The sequence below is a fragment of the Macaca thibetana genome, chromosome 17 (genome assembly GCF_024542745.1).
Source record: "Macaca thibetana thibetana isolate TM-01 chromosome 17, ASM2454274v1, whole genome shotgun sequence".
Taxonomy (NCBI): Eukaryota; Metazoa; Chordata; class Mammalia; order Primates; family Cercopithecidae; genus Macaca; species Macaca thibetana.
In genome coordinates this window covers 29,896,151-29,915,987 of record NC_065594.1, presented here as the reverse complement: position 1 = coordinate 29,915,987, position 19,837 = coordinate 29,896,151, and the positions used below count along the sequence as shown (strand labels likewise).

Below are 19,837 nucleotides of genomic sequence, written 5' to 3'. Positions count from 1 at the left end.
TGTAAAGGTAAAGAGAGGTTTCAGTGATTTGCAGAGTAGTGATGATGATCATGATCACGAGAACATTTATGTACTGCTTACTCAGACCAGGTACTGTCCTAAGCAACATCAGTAATTTATACAGTTACCCTATGAGGTAGAAATGATTATTGGTTCTGTTACACAGATGAGGAAACTAAAGCATTAAAAATTAAATAATTTGCACAAGGCTACATAGCTAACATGTGAGGGGATGAGGGGCCTGAAATTCAGTCTGGCTTAGATTTAGGCTTTTAACCTCGAGTGTTGTACTACCTTTTTAAATTATAGTTTTATGATTATAGTTGTCTCTCAGTATCTGTGAAGGATTGGCTCCAGGATCACCTATGGACACCAAAAATCACAGATGCTCAAGTCCCTCATATAAAATGGCGTAGTATTTGCATATAACCTACACACATTCTTTTGTATACTTTAAACCATTTCTAGGTTACTTAATATGTATGTACTTATTATACTATATTGATTAAGGAATAATGTCAAGGAAAAAAGAGTCTGTATATGTTCAGTACAGATGCAACGTTCCATTTTTTTTTTCCCTAACGTTTTCAGTCTGTGGTTGGTTGAATTCACAGAATACGGAATCCACAGATATGTAGGGCCTACTATATTTCTTTTTAAGGGTGCACAATAGTTTTTGTTGTATTATTTCCCAAATCTCTAGAAACACCTTGTAAGGTGGATAAGTGTATATTCTCATAGAACCATATGCTTTAGAGGAGTTCATTACTTCAAAACTAGTGTATCATAGTAGGTAAAACCAATAACATGCATTTTATTAAATACATGATTTAGTTTGTGAAAGGTAACCTTTTAACAAAAGTACTTAAAATCACTTATGTATTACTTCTGTTTTTGATGCAGGAATATTATAGCATTTGGCTATAAATAATCTTTCTAAATCATCCCTAATATAATTAGGAGATTAATTTCTTGAGCTTTGAAAATCATGACATTTTATAGTTCTAAGAGATAAGTTGTATTGAATGTGTCTAGCACACAGTGCCTGGCAAGTAGAAGGGCAAAAAAGAACAAACACTTTGAATAGGAACTGTTACATATGTTGACTCATTTATGTTTCGTAGCAACCCTGAGGATTTAGCCATGCCAGATAGGTGTTAAATATCAGGGCTGGGATTTGATTTCAGTTTGACACCAGTGCTTATACACTCTAATGTGTCAATGGTTATCATCCTTTTTCTGGCTCTATCCCATTCACATATGCTAGACACTCTTGGTAGTGATATTTTTTGTCATACAAAGTAGTTCTCAGTCTCTCCTTAAAATTGAAAGGTAACTTTCAGTTACCACATCCATAATAAATACTAGATTGTTTTTTCCTCCTGCTTATGTTTCCTTCAGAGCTTGTTTTTTTCAGCTCAGCATATTATAATAATAGTAATGATTAATACTTTGTACCCAATGGTTTTATATAATGCTTTATGTGTATTAACTCATTTAATCCCATGACAACCCTGTAAGGGATAGGTATTGTTATTATCCTCATTTTACAAATGAGAAACTAAGCCACAGAGAGCTTATTTATAATCTGATCTAGAATCATGTAACTAGTGAGTGGTTGAGCAGCTAATTACTCAAAGTGGAAATCTTGCATTTTCCTTGAGTGTTTTCACTTACTACCCAGAGCTACCTCTATAATGTGTCTTCTGTCCATTTCTTCCAGTATCTCCTAGTATCTCCCAGTGGTACCAAGGAAGTCCAGTATTTTATCCTTCTTGTCTTGGGGAGTTGTTATGGCCTCTAAATCCCTTTTAACTACTTCAGATGGCCTTTCATCCCACTGACAAACATTTTACTGAAACATAAATATGATTGTGTTACTTCCTTATTGAGGAGAAGAAGGGGAAATAATTTTTTGGAGAAAATTTTAAGACAGACTATACATGGAACCATAAGTTTTTAATAAGCTTAATATTGAATGATGTTTTCTTTTTTCCTATAGCCCTTGAAGAAAGCTGTTAGGATGATGGGAGCACCTAACCTAATAGCAGACAGTATGGAATATGGACTTAGTTACAGTGTCATTTCATACCTCAAAAAACTGAGTCAACAGGTAATATCAAGAAATAGAGTAAGCCGTTAAGTATTTTGAATGGTTTGGGCTAAGATAGTTAAACAGGTTAAAGCTGGTTCTTGATGGTTCTAATGGAATTCCATTATATTAATATATTACATTTTAGAGCCATATATTACATAATTCTGTCTCACGCCCATGGTGTGCTATGGTTTGAAATGTTAATTTGAAAATTGTATAATAGGCTGGGCACGGTGACTCGCGCCTGTAATCCCAGCACTTTGGGAGGCCAGGGCAGGCGGATCATGAGGTCAGAAGATTGAGACCATCCTGGCTAACACGGTGAAACCTCCGTCTCTACTAAAAATCCAAAAAATTAGCCGGACGTGGTGACGGGCGCCTATAGTCCCAGCTACTCAGGAGGCTGAGGCAGGAGAATGGCGTGAACCCAGGAGGTGGAGCTTGCAGTGAGCCAAGATTGTGCCACTGCACTCCAGCCTGGGCGACAGAGCGAGACTCTATCTCAAAAAAAAAAAAAAGAAAAAAGAAAATTGTATAATAATTCCTAATTTATGAAAATGGCTTCGTGAGTGTGGTCCTAGACTTCCTATATGTGAACATTATTTATCTTTTGAGAAATTTAGATTAGAAAGTCATTTTTCCTTAAAAAAGAAAAAAAAAACTTCTTTATGTTTTGAAACCTGTAGATTTTTCTTTCAGAATGGGAGTTTCTTTGAAATGTTTGTAGAAAACACTGAAGTTTGTCATTCTGGCCACAAATCACATTAATAAATACTATAGTAGTCAAGCAGTATATAGTTTAACTGACTGAAATTGTTAATGTCCTATGAAATACTTTATTTTTCCAGTACTTCTGACTCACTACCTTAACTACAAATCAAAAAGCAGTTTGGGAGGAGTCAAAACATTACTTCTTGCTTTCCAGGGAAGAACTGCATAATTATTTGCCATATTGATGTGCTAATAAAAATGTCTTATGTAACGATGATTTTTAAAAAATAATTTTCTATCACTCCTGAATTGGAAATACACATTTCATTTAGTGTGCATTTACATTTCATGGTTTAAGTATAATGGGTATTAATAAATAAAATAATAAGTTGAAAGTGTGTTTGTCCTGTTCCAAAAGTTTAGAGTTGTAATGATTTAAAATCATAAGACGTTGTTGTTTACTATGTTTAATTTACCCAATACTTGACATAAACTATGCTACTTGAGTTTTTAACTTCTTATATACTTAAAAAATATATATTTAATTTATAGAAGATCATAACCATTAGTATCTGATTTATTAATTTAGATTTTATCAAGATAATTCTTATTTTTACTTTAGGCCAAAATAGAATCTGATCGAGTCATTGGATCTGTAGGCAAAAAAGTAGTACAGGAAACTGGAATAAAAGTCCGGAGCCGATCACATGGTTTATCAATGGCGTATAGGAAAGATTTTCAACAACTCCTCCAGGGAATTTCAGAGGATGTCCCTCACAGACTGCTAGACCTTAATATGAAGGAATACACTGGATTCCAAGTTGCTTTGCTGAATAAGGTAATAATCATATGAATTTAGTACTACTGTAGTTCTGTTCTGTTCTGTTACTGGATAAATCACATTTTCTGCTAATTCTGACATTCATTTTATCCAGACTTTAAAGAGTACTTCTGTACCCTTGCAGAATAATGATCATTATACTGTCACTGCTAGAATTAAAACAGTGTACATGGTGTGTGAATGAATGGATAGATTGATGAAGAGTAAACCAGCTTGTTTATTTTATAGATGAGAAAACAGAGGTTTAGAAATTGCTTTAAGTTGCAATAGTGGATGGTAGAATTCACTATAGTTTTGTACTTAAACTGATGACCCTATTAGGCCCACAGCATGGTCCAAAAATGCTTTGTGAGTACTCATGGTTACAGATATCTTTATCCCAGCAGCCTTTTTGTAGAAATGGGCAAGCTGGTTCTAAAATTTATATGGAAATGTAAAGGTCCTAGAATAGCTAAAACAATTTTAGAAGAATAAAGTTGGAAGACTTATATCATCTGATTTTAAAACTTACTGTAAAACTTACTACAGTGATCCATGCAGTGTGGTGCTATCATAAGGATAAACATAGAAATTAGTGGAACAGAATTGAGTCTAGATGTAGGCCCTCACACACACAGTAAATTCTTAACAAAGATAGAAAAATAAGTTAGTGGATAAGAAGACAGTCTTTTAAACAAATGGAACAATTGGATATCCATATGCAAAATAATGAATTTGACCATTACCTCATATTATTTGAAGTGGTCATGATCTTAAATGTAAGAACTAAAACTATAAACTTATAGAACAAAACATAGGAAAAAATCTTCATGATGTTGACTTAGCAAAGATTTCTAAAAGCACATACCAAAAATGTTGATAAATTGAATTTCATTAAAATAAAAAAACTTTGCTCTTTAAAAGAAACATGAAAAATGAAGTGGCAAGCTACAGCTTGGGAGAAAAGCACATATCAAATGAAGGACTTGTATCAAAATATATAAAGAACTCATAACTCAAAAAGACAAACATGGGCAAAATACTTGAACAGACATTTCACCAAAGAAAATATGCAAATACAAATAAGAACATGAAGTAATGCTCAGCCTTATCAGCCATTAGGGAAATGCAAATTAAAACCATAACGAGATACTACTTCGTAACTGCTAGAATGACAGATTTAAAAGACAAAAAATACAGGTATTGATGAGAATGTGGAGCAACCCTCCTAACATTACTGATACAAAATAGTTGGTATTTTCCTAAGAAGGTAAACATAAATTTGCTGTACAATCAGTCATCTACTTGTAGGCTTAGTATGCCAATTCATAGCAACATTTTTCATAATAACCAAAAACTTGAAACAGTCCAAGTGCCTATCAACTGGTGAATAGATAAAGAAGATGTGGTGTGTCCATATAATAGACTACTTGGAATAAAAAGGAACAAACTACTGATACACGAATAATGTCAATGAATCTCAAAAACATCACACTAATTGAAAGAAGCCAAGTAAAAAAGATTGGACACTGCAAAATTCCATTTATAAAATGGAGCATAGAAAGAAAGCAAATCATGTGGTTGCCTGGGGACAGGAATAGTGATTGACTGCAAGTGGGTACAAGGAACTTTTGGGGATGGTAGAAATGGATTATGATGATGGTTTCACAACTATGAATTTGCTAATACACATCAAACTATATACTTAAAATAGGTGATTTTATGGTACATAAATCACACATTAAAGCTGTTTTCTAAAAAAACTTCGGTTTTTAAAATTTGGAAATTGGTTTTTACTTAAATGAGTTTACTTCTTTTATCCAGAATATATAATAAAATCTTTAGAGTTAGATGGTGAATTGAGATTGTTTGGTTGATCTCACTACCAAATATTCATCTTTTGGCCCTGAACCAGTACATTAAGATTATGTCATATGTCTTTATTTTATTTTTTTAAGCTAACTAGTTTATATATCTTATTTCCAAACCTGTGCTGCAGGTTAGAGATTTTAGTCTCTTTTAATTCTATGTTTGACAATAAATTTGTCCTTGAATGTTGTTTAATAGGATTTGAAGCCACAGACATTTAGAAATGCTTATGACATACCAAGACGAAATCTTTTGGATCACTTAACAAGAATGAGATCTAATCTTTTGAAGAGCACTCGCAGATTTCTTAAAGGACAGGATGAAGGTTAGATCATAGTTTAATACTGGTATTTTTAATGTTTTTTTTCTTTATAGTCTGAAAAAGCATAGCATGGTGATGTAAATTTCAAAGAATTATTATAGTAGTATAACATTCTTATTGTAAGTTCAAATGAAGTAAAAGGTGAATCATCCCTGACTCTCTACCTTTCTTCCTACCATCACTGTTGCCCCAAATTCTCTTCCCTAGAGGTAACAACCTTTCTTAACAGTTTAGTTTCCTTTTATAGCTTTTCTCATGCATTCATGCGTGCATGCACACACACACGCGCGCACCAGTTGTCAAACTGTATACTTAAAATAAGTGATTTTTCTTATCTCAGTCATTTTCTTGAGATATACCAGTATCTGATGGTTTAACTCCGGATGGCCAGTTTCATGACATGTTCTGATAATTCCTTCACCTTTTTCCATGGCACCTACTATAAATCAAGTCAGATGAGACTTTAAACCTTTGCCACCTCTGATTTAAGCATTCTAACAATAATTTTATATAAAAAGGGTTAGCTATGTGGCTTCTCTTTTCCATACTGTACTTCCGTTTTCTACAAATTCTACTATAATTAAATTCTGTTTATTTGGAATAGCATAGAAGAGAAGAGATACACCTTTCACGGTAAGATCACACATACTTTTTTTTTTTTTTTTTTTTTTGAGTCAGAGCCTTGCTCTGTCGCCCAGGCTGGAGTGCAGTGGTGTGATCTCGGCTCACTGCAACCTCCGCCTCCTGGGTGGGTTCAAGCGATTCTCCTCCTTAGCCTCCCTAATAACTGCGATTACAGGCACGTGCCACCATGCCCTGCTAATTGTTGTATTTTTAGTAGAGATGGGGTTTTGCCATATTGGCCAGGCTGGTCTCAAACTCCTGACCTCAAGTGATCCGCCTGCCTCAGCCTCCCGAAGTGCTTGGATTACAGGCATGAGCCACTGCGCCCAGCCACACATGCTTTCTGTGTACTGAAATTAATGGCAATTTTTGTTTTGTTTAGATGATGAAATCAGTGTTTTAAGTTTTATTTTAAAATATTTTGTCGCAGTGGTTATAATTGCACCAAACGAATTTAGAATATGTTGGTAAAGAAGACTGTCTAGAATAACACTAGGTAGCATTCATAAATAAGGAAACATTATTTGAGAAATAATTGGAGTATAGTCTTAGTGAGGTTAACTTTTGTTGCTGTTGTGTTCTTTTTGAAAGATCAAGTGCACAGTGTTCCTATAGCACAAATGGGGAACTACCAGGAATACCTCAAGCAAGTACCTTCTCCACTAAGAGAACTTGATCCTGATCAGCCGCGAAGGTTGCATACATTTGGCAACCCCTTTAAGCTGGATAAGAAGGTAATTTTGAAATGTTCTGTTATGTAATTTGTTTGTGGTAGGCATTGTCAGTTTTATTGTTCTTAATTTAACTAAAGTAAGCTGAAGCTATTTTCCTGGTAGAGTATCTAATAAATGTCAACATAATTAGAATATAGTTACTTTCATTGGAATTGACACTGGTTGTGCCATTTAAACATTGTTTGTAAATTCAAGAAAATTGTATTCTTTTTTGCTAAAGGGTATGATGATAGATGAAGCAGATGAATTTGTGGCTGGACCTCAAAATAAACATAAACGACCTGGAGAACCAAATATGCAAGGGATCCCTAAAAGACGTCGGTGTATGTCTCCACTACTAAGAGGCAGACAGCAGAATCCTGTTGTAAACAATCATATCGGGGGAAAAGGACCACCTGCACCTACAACTCAAGCACAGCCAGATCTTATTAAACCTCTTCCTCTTCATAAAAGTAAGAATTGTTTTTTTCTTAAACATTATTTGCTGCCTTTTGGTTCCTTTTCAAGGAAGAGATTTTTGTTATAGATTATAGAAGGAAATTGATTAGCAGTACCATGAGTGAATGAATGTGTAGAGAAGATATTTGTTTAAATGAGCATATGATCATTTTTGTATGTCTTAATGAACATTTGAACATTTCTTATATTTATGATGCTTTATTAGCTATAATGTTCTAAGATATCATTTGCAAATCTTTCAAAATAATACTTTTGAAAGGAGCATTATCACTATCCACAGAAAGATGGTTTTCAATTTCAGTTGAAGTCAACTAATTATTAAATATGTATGCTGTTTTGGATAATGCTGTGCTTTGAGGTATACCACTGAAGATAGGAGTGATCTCTGCCCTCATTTATAATCAGCAAGGAAGATCAGTCATTGAACAGATACTAGAAGTATGTTGAATATTACAGAAAAGATGTCAAGTATATTGTGGAAGCATTTGGCAAGAGGATTTAAGTCAATGAAGTCAAGGCACTTTACTGAGGAAGTTAATGCTGAAGCCAAAAGCTGTGCATTTGCTTATACTAGAGCAGTAGTATGTGCAGTGGCATAAAGAGAAAGGCATTAAGGGAATTTAAAGAATTCCAGTATAGCAAGGGTGTTGGGCATGAGGTAAGGTGAGAACTGAAAGACAGAAGCCGGATGATGGAAGGCCTTGGAAGCTGTTTTCAACTTTATTCTAAAGAACAGTGAGAATCCACTGAAAGGTTTTAAAATGAAGGTGACCTAATCTGATTAGCATTTTATGAAGACCAGGTTGACTGTAATGTGTGTGGAATATTATCAGAGAGGAGCAAGAATGAATGTAGGGAAACCCTAATGAATTAATGGACTTATCACTTATAGATAGTGGTCATACTTACAGCATATTAACTGAAGAGAAACAAAATATTTTATGACTGCTGATGGAAGTATCCAATACTGCCTTTGAAGTTGTCTTACCAAAAAACCCCAAAAACCAAAGTTGAACATCAATGTAATCAAACCAATTTATAGGAAATACAGGGGGCAGAGAAACATGTGGGATACAATTAGTAAAATCCAGATTGTAGAAAACTCTGTGGGACAAAGAATCTGTTGGTTTTTTCCCAGAAAAATACATAGTAAAAGAGGTACAGCAGGATTTTACAGATGCAAATGTAGTTTAAGAGATACATAAGCCAATTGCAATGTATAGGCCTTAACTGTACTCAGAATCAAACAAAATCAAACTTTTCCACAAACAGAAAACATGTTGGAGAGTATGGACACAGACTGTATATTTGATGTTGTTAAATAATTGTGCATGCACAGGAATCAGTTAGGAAACCTGGGGAACAGATGCTGGTGACCTGACAGAGGGGTTTGAAGAAGAATATGTATTTGAGAAATACTTGGACACACCACTAAAGGATTTGGTTACTGGTTGGATGTTGGGACCAGAGCAGGGTGGGAGGAGTCAGGCGTCTGTCTTGAGAGACACTGGGTGGGTGGAAGAATAAATAATAAATGAGTTTAGTTTAGAAGTGCATATTAGGTCATCAAGTGGAGATCCTAAGTTAGAAGATGAATATTGAGTTTGGGACTCAGGAGAAGAGGATTGGGCTAGAGGGGTAGTATGAGAGGCAGATTACTGCCCATTGCACTGAATAAAATCTCACCAAGGCAAACACAAGAAAAAAAAAGCTCAGAACAGAACCTCGAAAGTGCCAAAGTTAAGATAAGAAAGCAGAAAAGGAGATTGAGAAGGAAGAATTTTAGAGATAGGAGAAAATAGGGAAGAATTTAATGTCATGGAAGCTAAAGGGCAAGATAATTGGGTGGGTAGTTGTCCCAAATACTTAAAAAACAAACAAAACAATAACAACAACAAAAACAGTTCAATCAAGAGAAATAGAAAAATTCTGTGGTCTTTGGTGATCTTAGCAAGAGCAATTTCAGTGGAGTAAAGGGGCAGAGCCTAATAAGGGGTTATGGGAGGAGTGAGAGGTGAGAAAATGGAAACAATGAGTATGAGTATAAACAGCTAGTTAAGTTTAGTTGTAAAAGGAAGATGGGAAAAGAGCATGGTACCTGGAAGAGTTCACGGGGTTTTGAAAATGGTGATTTTTCTTTGTTTTTAAGATCAGAGATGCTTGAGCATGTTTCAGTGCTGGTGATGGAACCAGTAAATAGGGAGAAGTTGAAAATGAAAATGAGAAAAGGCATACTCAGCACAAAATTACTGAGAACGCAAGAGGGAATGGTCTAGAGCACAGAAGAATGCTCCCTCAGTTGATGCAGAATGTGGGGGAAGCGTGGTGGCAAGGGTGTAATTTAGTTAAGAGGGAGGTAAAGGAAGTCTCTTAATCATGGCTTTGCTTTTCTTTTGAGCTCTGTGAGGTAGAAGGTGAAGTATACTGCTGAGACGGAAGGGGATATTGGGAAAGTCAGGGGTTTGAAGAGAGTGAGGGAGCTTAACAATCTCTGTGGGAGAGAGAAAAGGTTGTGATAAGATTGCTAGACAGTGCCTAGGACCCAAGTAGAGATGGTGATTGTGACCACTCTGTAGAGCTGGACCCTATTTCTTCAGCAGTGCTCATGATTCCAAATGAAAGTCTGGGGCAAGCAGATAGAGTGAGTCAAGAGATGGGATTTTGCTTGGCAGATGTTATGGGAAGACAGTAGAACAAGAGAAATTAAGACATTAGTAAAAGTGATGTATCATCGGATATAAGCCTGATACAGAATTGGCTGCTTAGAAGGGATATGGTTAATAGGAGAAAGAAAGTAGAGGAATTGCTGGAGTCAAAGTCTGGCTGAGTTAAGGAGCAGTAGCAGGAGTACTTTGAAGACGAGGGTTATACTCCTCCATCTCTGAATTTGTCTGGATGTGAAAGGCGAAGGTGTAAATGTAAGTTCTTTAGAGAGAAGCTGGGGAACGGGGAGGCCAGGTTCTTACCAGATGATCTGCTTAAACATTGAAGTCCACAGCACTTCTCAGACTTGAATATGCATGTGAATCACCTGGGAGGTCTAGTTAAACTACAGATTCTCATTTACTCAGTCTGAGGCAGATGAGCATTTCTAGCAAGCTCTCTGTTGGTGTTGCTGCTGCTTGTCCACACACCACATTTCGAGTAGTAGTAAGGACCAAGAATGAAGTGACAAGGGCTCTGGGGGTGGAATGTGCATGGCAGATGCACTTGATAGCAATAACTGAAGCATACCCTGAGAATGACCCTGTGTGCAGACACACCTGCATGCGGTTGGGAGTTCTGAGCTAGGGAATAGGGTGGCTAACCCAAAGATCCATTCCCTATCTATGAGGAACATCTGAGCCCCTAGCCCATTGTGAAGTGAATGCAGGCCAGACAGGGGATTGAGGCCCTTTGTTTTGGGTTAAATGAAGGTTGCCAGGTGGAGGTTGTTAGGGGGAAGAGTGCTAAGTGAAAATACAATATAAACTCCATACTTTTTGCAAGCAGTTGCCTTTTTTTTGTCCAGCCTGCTGCCACTGGGCCGTGCAGTTATCCTGTCCAGCCCACTGCCATTGGACTGTACGTAAGGTGGTTCTCCTGCCTAGCTTGCCACCACTGGGCTCGCTCCCCTTTATGTAAGCCCCCGACAAAACCCCTTGTCTTGTTTACTGGCTCTAGATCTCTTCTTTGCCTTCTTGAACTTGGTGCCTTCCCCACTGGAGTTGATAGGAGCTCAGCACAACAGAAGGAAGGCTGTAACTGAGTGCCAGAGACAACAGTGTCTTACAGGCTTGTGCCCTGGAGGTTGGCATAAGATAGTGATAAGGAGAGACAGTGTGAGTGGCATGGTTGAGTCTCACAAGAGTACAAGGGAGTAATTTTGCAATAGCACTAGGAAGTGAAGGATTCAGTGACTGCATGTCCTTTTATGCCTATGGAGAGGGTGCAAGAGAAAGCAATTTCTACTTTTGGTCTGGAAAGGAGAGCAGTCTGCATACAGGAGAGCTGGGTTTCAGTTAAAGCATAAGTTGTACAGAATATTCAGTAAAGGGGAGTTTGCAAATCATGGAATCAAATTTAGGAGAGAGTCAGGAATTTGAGGGATTTGTGGAAATGAGTGTATAGGGGAATATGAGTAAATTGAGTTAATAGTTTGGACAGGAAATGAGGACAGTAGAGATGAAATCAGCTGGTATCCTGGAGGTTGGTAAGCAATCAGAGAACTTAAAATTCAGCTGCTTTCTGTGGGGCAAGTCTCATAATCTGGTGTTAAGAGGAAGGCTTGCGAGCTTTCAATTTTAGTAGTCTAATGAACTGAAGTGGGCACCAGGTTGCTCTGCACTGGTGAATAAATGATGACTAGATTCTGTAGTTAGAAGGGTATACTGTAAAACATTACCTGTTTGGTGGTATGTTCCCTGCAGAATTTGGAACTTAAAGGCAGAAGTATAAGTAGAAAGTAAAAACTACCCAGTATTTACTTTTACCTCTAAATGATACCAGATGTATAAGGCATATTGAGTTAGGGCTCTCTAAGGTAGAGATAGATGACCGTGATAATTTTGATCATAGATATTTCATTGAAGTATCAACCTACTTGTTTCAATAAAATTGCCATAGAATAAACCAGAAAACTAAACTACTTGAAATCGACTTTATTTTTTCCTCTAAGGGCAAAAATTGTAAATATTTTGTAAATACTGTGTATGTGTCACATTGAAATCTACCGTATCTTTGGCAATGCTTAAGAACTGTATCACATTATTTGTTAACTTGCATTAGTCAAGGAAATCAGTTGTGACTTGCTGTAATAATGTTCTTTTGTAGCTTTATTTACTGTATGCTTTGAGACTGGGCCTCATAATTTTTTCCCCATATCTTTGTTTTTAGTTTCAGAGACCACTAATGATTCAATAATACATGATGTGGTTGAAAATCATGTTGCAGACCAACTTTCATCAGACATTACACCAAATGCTATGGATACTGAATTTTCAACATCTTCTCCAGCTGGTTTACTGGAACGGCCAACCAATCATATGGAGGCTCTTGGTCATGACCATTTAGGAACCAATGACCTCACTGTTGGTGGATTTTTAGAAAATCATGAGGAGCCAAGAGATAAAGAACAATGTGCTGAAGAGAACATACCAGCATCTTCACTCAACAAAGGAAAGAAATTGATGCATTGCAGAAGCCATGAAGAGGTCAATACCGAATTAAAAGCACAAATAATGAAAGAGATCCGAAAGCCAGGAAGAAGTATGTATAATAAGAGACGAACATCAGATCTGATTTCTGTATGTGCTCAAAAAAGCAAAAAAAAAAAAAAAAAAAAAAAAAAGGTCAAGTAACTGTAGTAAAAGAATAGATATGATTCTAGATCTGTCTTGAACAACATCTCAGTTAAGATTCTTTATTCATCTGACCAACACTGAATATCTTCTATTTCCAAGGTACTAGGTATGGTAGGCAGCAGGGACTAAGAGCAGAGCAACACTGTACAGATAAATTACATATAGTTCCTACCATGACAGGAACCCATAATCTTGAATGTTCTTCTGACCAACAATGGAATTTAATATAGCAGCTAGCTCACAAACGATATACTGAAAATTAAATTACTTCATGTCTGTAAAGTTCTTGTCATAGTGCCTACCACTATGTTTAATAGTTAAACTATGATAGTGATATTATAGGATATGTTTAGGCCGAAAAACTAAAGTTACGAAAGCTATCTGGTATATGAACACAAAAGACCTTCGTGGGAAAAAGTTCAGTATTATTAGCATTCATTTAGAGGATGTTAACACATCACTTGCCCTGGGGTAGTACAGTGACCTGGGTGGTCCAGAAATGGGTACAAATCAGTCCTTGGAGTTTAGATGTTTATAGCCCTTGCAGAGTTTCATATGAAAACTTTAAACTGGAATAACACTCTTAACCTGTTTGGTTTTTACTCCCACTTCCCACTTACCCCATGTTAGCTGTTAGAATTTTAAACTGTAAGGATGGAGTTTTGTAAAGGCCACTTGTTCTTATTTTTTAGTGATACTACCAAAAAGCTATTTACTCATCCTTTTAAGCTTTATGTTTGATAACTTAATAGGAACTTTTACTTACAAAGCAGTGTTTGATTAGTTGTTTTATCTTTGTTGCTATGTACTTTTACATATATGTTAAAATATAAAATCTCTAATGAGTGGTGAAATTTTTATGTAGAATGTTTTTGTCTCAGTATATCTTAATATAATAAACTGCAAAAGAAAAATATTGAATAAGAATACAAATGAAAGGCACTTAATTTTTCTTTTTGCTTCTTTTGCTTTAAGAATATGAAAGAATCTTCACTTTACTGAAGCATGTGCAAGGCAGCTTACAAACAAGACTAATATTTTTACAAAATGTCATTAAAGAAGCATCAAGGTAAATAAATTATTGCATATAATGAAATGGTGATTAAATGAGTCCGCAGTTTATACAGGCAGTATTTTAACAGTATCTGTTTTGCACTTGTGTTGTTTATAAATGTATATGGCATACCAACATATAAATAAATTCTTACTCTTTTTTAGTTTATTGAAAGAAGTTCACTTAGAAAACAGCCACACACACATTCTTCAGGAATTATGAACCTTTTCTCCCTGCAAATTACTAGATACTTGGAGAATTCTTGTTTATTCTTCTCTGTAGCTTTTTGATATCTTTACATTAATATTTTGCAACCTTTAATTTTTCTCCTTTATGCATTAATATTGGTGACTAAAAATAACATATTTGAATGTCATTTATTTTTACATGGGAAAGCGTAATTAAGGGGACCAGAATTGGACAAATGGGCCTTATTCTGATTGTTTCAGTAGCCCAGGATCATTAGTATATTGGCCCTCTGTATCCCTGGGTTCCACATTCACTGGATTCAAGCAACCACAGATTGAAAGTATTTGGAGGTGGGGAAATGGATGGTTGTGTCTGTATTGAATATGTACAGGCTTTTTTTTTCTTGTCATTCTCTAAATAATTCAGTCTAATTCATATAGTATTTACACTGTGTTAGTATTATAAATAATCTGGAGATTATTTAGAGCATATGGGAGAATGTACACAGGTTACATGTAAATATTGGGCCATTTTATACAAGCGACTTGAGCATTCATGGATTTTGGTGTTCATAGGGAGGCCTAGAATCGATCCTCTATGGATACAGAGGGATCACTGTATAAAGAAGGTGGATAAAGGTTATAAATGGTAATTAAGAAGTGCAATTAACTGGAAAACATAGTTGTATGAGTTTAAAAACATTTTTTTTATTTTCCCTTCAATATTTTGGGGATTTTAGTATTATAAGAAAACTTGGGGCTTATCTTATTTGACCTTCTAAATGTAAACACACTTACACCTTGTCCCCCTGTCTCTTCTATGCTACACGTGAAGATTTTAGATAAAGTTGGTTTTTGTTTCTAGTTTTCTTTTCTTTTCATACTTTTGGAGTGGCTAGAGCATAGGCCAGTTTGCAGGATCAAGATAAGGCTATAACTTTTCATATACTTTTGAGTATTTAACCTATTATGCTCTTTATGGTAACATTCTGTCAGCTAAAACCTCATTAGGAATTTATATTCCCGGTATCTGTACTTCACTTCTGCCACCTTTTAGGGAATTGTGTAGTATTACAGTGGCTATTTATATTAGCTTCCAACTAGCAAGGAAGTAGGAATAAAATGTCCAGTGTCTTGGGATATTCTTATAACCATCGGCAATTATGTAGACGCAATTTTAGTCTGCCCATATTTGTTACTGAAAATCTTTAAAAGTTGTTACTTGAACTTTAACTGCTTGCTATACTCTGTATTATAGATGTCTATCCTTGATTTGCTAGCTTTCAAATTATAATAGAATACCATGGTTTTTAAATGCTACTGCCCAATTTTCATTTCTTCTTCCATTTTGTGGGAGTTTATATTCATACTTTGTTCACATTCCTTTCAACATTCAGCTTACAAAGAGCATGAGAAGAAGCTATTGAAGTATTTGCCTTGGGAGCCCAGATTTCACCAGAGTGTTTGCAGCCCTTGAATATATTTTGAATATATTAGTTTTTTGATTTTTTTGTTTGTTTTTTTCCTTTTTCTTTTCAGTTGTGGAAGGAACAACCTCTTTCCCATTGTTTAGGTATAGAGTGTTTTAGGGACAAACTAAAATACTGTACTGGTATAATAATTTGCTAATCTTTCAACATATTTTCTATTGTCATAGTATTGATTTTTCTATTTTCATTTCACTTTGAAAAATCTTCCCAAAGCAATTTTCTCTCCTTTTTAAAAAAAATTATACTGATATATACTATTCATTAAAAAGTAATTGAGAGTACTATTTATTTTTTCACACAGGTTTAAAAAACGAATGCTAATAGAACAACTGGAGAACTTCTTGGATGAAATTCATCGAAGAGCCAATCAGATCAACCATATTAATAGCAATTAAAAGAAAATAGAATGTGGCCACTTATTTCACTATCTTCTTCAAATACAAAGTAAATACAAGACTGTTGTGATCTTGCATTCATTTTCTGACATGCATTGTTGGCTATTTGAAATACTAAAAGCAAATCTACAGATCCTTTTTCCATCATTTTACAGTGACCTTTTCTTCATTTTGGTTTATTTTTGTAATGTGAAAAGTATCACTCTAAAAAACATTTTTATTTAACAAACTAAAAATATTCCTCCAAATCTCTTGCTTGTCATTGACTCTTGCGTGTCAATTTCCCTCAGGTTCTATTTTCTTAAACCAACCTTTAAAATTGTCACCTCTGTTAAGGTTGAACTTTGCCAAAAAAAATTAAAAAGAAGTTACTTTGTAATTTTTGGGGAAAAAAGCACATACATTAAAACTAGGTAATGTTTTGTATATACAGTTATTTTGGATATATTATTGTAAGTTGTACAAATGTATTTTGAAGAATATTTAAGAAAAGCACTTTTGTTATTCCATCAATAAATGCTCTATTTTACTCTTGTGTGGTTTAGGAAATAATCACATTTAAAGTAATCATTTAAAAACGTCCTAAGATAATGGAATTTTAAAGGCCTTGCTTTTTAGCATTGGAAAAATACACCACTTGAAGTTCATGTTTGTTAAGCCTAACTGTAATTACATGTTACATAATCTGCATTGCCTTTTTACTATATGTTTGTAGTTTTTGTTGGCCATGCCAACATACTCCCATTTCTGCCTAGATTATGGGAATGACTTTGTCTGGGGCAGATAGATACTTTAAAAGCTATTTAAAAAGCAGACAACTTTGGATATTATTGGTTTCCTTCAACACCTTTTCGTTTCTCACTAGGATTGTGGGTGGCACAAAGTTGAAGCTGTTAGGGAGTGGTAGGTTTGGAGTGCACTACATACTCTGAAATATCTAGCCTTTAGCAGCTTTATGCCATGCTTGCAAAAGCCCACAACAAATTGGAGGCCTCTTTGTTCTGCTCTGCTGTTCTCACACTTAAACTCTGTTTTATTTATAAGCTAAATGGAAAGGAAACACCTTTAAGATGACTTTCCTCATTTTGCATCCCCCCCTGAGTTTCACAGGATAAGGAAAACCACAGTATTCATTCTCCACCCTCAATTCAACATGACCTAGAATATCCTTACTGAGGAAGCGATCTTATGGCCTGACTCACTCACCATTCATAGATCACTGCTGTGCCTTTTAGTGGTTTGGGGGTAACCGGTAGAAAAGAAGGTCAAAATAGATTTGGATTAAGAGTAGGCAAAATAAACTTATAAAATTTAAAAACTGAAGTATTTTTAGGTTTATGATATTGAAAACCACATACCCTTAGCTTTTTACACTTTATCAGAACATTTTTTAAATTTCAAGGGTATAGCAAAATTATAACTTTATGAAGAAAAGCATCGATGAAAGTGGAGAACATGCATTTAGTCTAGGGGATTTGAAACTCTCCCGATACTGAAGACAAACCCTGTCAAGAAAAAGAATTTAATATTATATAGTATTTTCATATGCAGTTCTTTAAGCTTTGTTTACGTCTATAAAAATACTTTTAAGTAATGCAAGATAACATTTACTAGGTGGAATTGTTAAGGTAATTGCCTGTAGTCACATTGCTAAATTCAATGAGAGTTACACAAAATCCAGAATATATTGTCTGTTCCTAAATTATATGTATTTAGATTCTGGGATTAGTAGGAGGGATTAGAAGTCATTCAGATAAAAATTCATGCTTAACAAGAGTATCTAGGAAAGAGATTCAGCCTATCCCAGTATTTAGCAGCTTTCCTTATAAGAAAGTTTTATTTTCTTTTTCACAGATTGCTCATGACCTTTAATACATTTTTCTGAATGAACCCTGGAGGGAGGTGAAAAGTAGCAGTTTTGTTCATCTCTTCTTTTTGTCCTTTATCTCTCTGCCACTGTTCTCACCTCATCCTAAAACCTGGTCAGGAGAGTTTGAAACCTATTAGAACCAAAGGTTAATATCCCATCTCCCTCAGACTTTTTTCATTTAAAAACAAAAAACTATGGGTATATTAAATTAGTGAAAATACTTATTGTAGAATTACTGTCGGAAGGGGATTACATCTAGGGGGAACATCATGTCTTTTAGGCCCTTTATGTCACTGAATGACTTATGGCTCGACAAATGATATTCTTGGAAAGTTTAATCTTGAGGTTTTCAAATCTTTTTTTTTTAAATGTCTCCCATGTTTCCCATTTGCTGATTGATTCATTAGTTGGTCTTAGTAGGATTTGTCAGTTTGGAATAATGAAGGCTGAGACTCATTTCTAAACTCTTCCATAACCATCACCAGAAAAGCAGCCACTGTGTTGTGTGATGTGAGCTAATGCCTCCCAGATAGAGGTAAATAAAGTCACAAGGGCTATTAGAATTCCGGTGGATTGTGGAACTGGTTTTGGATTATCCTTATATTTTCATTCTGATTACTGAGGCAGTTCTGAAAACGCCTACCATTGAAATAGTGGTGTGTCTTTTCCTTGTTTAAGGATTTTACATCATTTTTATGCACTTGAATTCCAAAATCAGAATCTCTCTTTTACCTATCAACCTTTATTGGCTATTGGCTTTTGGCAATGACCTTTCTGTTCAAATGTAGTCCTGTCTCTTTGTTTCTTTAGGGAGTAGAACCTGTCCTTTTTTTGATCTTTCATTTTTTTGATGTGTCCTTTCTGAGAGAAGGCTCTCTGCTGCCTGTTCTGGGTGATAAGTGATATTTTCATCTAATCATTATGGGGTTGGGATGATCATGGTGAAATACTAGGAAGACATATTCTGTTGATGGACTTTTTCTCCCCAAATAATCCCAAATAGATTATTTTCTAGTGAATGGTTTATATCTTTCTCGTCACAAAAATGTTCCTTTGATTTCTAGCACGAGGTACAGCAGGATGCAAATGATTCTCAGATAAAATGATGTTGACAGTATTTCCTTAACAATTTATGTATAACTATGCATAATTTTCATTATCCTAACTTCTGACATTTTTTCTCCATAAATAAAAATAATGCCTGATGTTTAGTTAAAGTAGATCCACCTTTGCTTGATTTTATTAGTCTTGTTCTATCCTATTTCTTTTTAATACACTGTTTAGACTTGCCAACAACTCTTAACTGAGAATCTCTTTTCCTTCCTAGGCTAAGTAATTGTGAGTGGGGGAGGAAGAACATTAAGAGAAATAATCTAAAGACTGTTCAATGTTGTCGAAGCCTAAGGATATTTGTGTGTCCTTCTGATGTACTGAGGCTTTGCCGGTACCACACCATCTTTGGATTACCATAAGGTTATGTAGTAGTACTTAAAAGTACTAGAGCAAACATTTGATTTTTGAGAAAGATCAACAGAACAGTATAGAAATCCAGGGGCATTCATTAGAATACTAGGATCACAAGAGGACTACTCTGGTATACTCTAGTGACCTGAAAAAAAAACTCTAAAATGATAAAGCTAGGGGACAAAGGGAAAAAAAGGGAAAGATTTATAATTTATTTTGCTTTCATAATTTTTCCAAGTATCTTCAGAAGTAGAAATCTATAGCATTTTTTAAAAATCTACATTAACTATATATGAGCTGAGAGAATGAGAAGGTAAAAAACATGGAGGATAAGTTTCTTTGTACTTATGAAATAGTTCCCTTTCTTAGGATACAAGACAGCAACTGGGAAGCTTCTGAA

General features: G+C 35.2%; 2 protein-coding genes across 4 annotated transcripts in view; one reads left to right on the top strand and one right to left on the bottom strand.

Annotated features, from left to right (window-relative positions):
* LOC126940470 (peptidyl-prolyl cis-trans isomerase NIMA-interacting 4-like) overlaps nt 1-19,837 on the bottom strand; it is a 1,058,238-nt gene that overhangs the window by 730,959 nt on the left and 307,442 nt on the right. The gene's annotated exons all lie outside the window — the stretch shown is intronic.
* Nucleotides 1-19,837, top strand: part of INTS6 (integrator complex subunit 6) — a 100,805-nt gene that overhangs the window by 72,755 nt on the left and 8,213 nt on the right. For 2 of the 3 annotated variants that reach the window (XM_050766267.1, XM_050766269.1), the window contains 8 exons: nt 2,003-2,113; nt 3,429-3,644; nt 5,694-5,820; nt 7,033-7,175; nt 7,396-7,627; nt 12,510-12,881; nt 13,952-14,045; nt 16,010-19,195. In XM_050766267.1, coding sequence (XP_050622224.1) covers nt 2,003-2,113; nt 3,429-3,644; nt 5,694-5,820; nt 7,033-7,175; nt 7,396-7,627; nt 12,510-12,881; nt 13,952-14,045; nt 16,010-16,103 — 1,389 coding nt within the window. In that variant the 3' untranslated portion in view covers nt 16,104-19,195. Of the gene's footprint in view, nt 1-2,002; nt 2,114-3,428; nt 3,645-5,693; nt 5,821-7,032; nt 7,176-7,395; nt 7,628-12,509; nt 12,882-13,951; nt 14,046-16,009; nt 19,196-19,837 lie in introns of those variants that run through there. The other variant, XM_050766268.1, reaches the window with a different exon arrangement.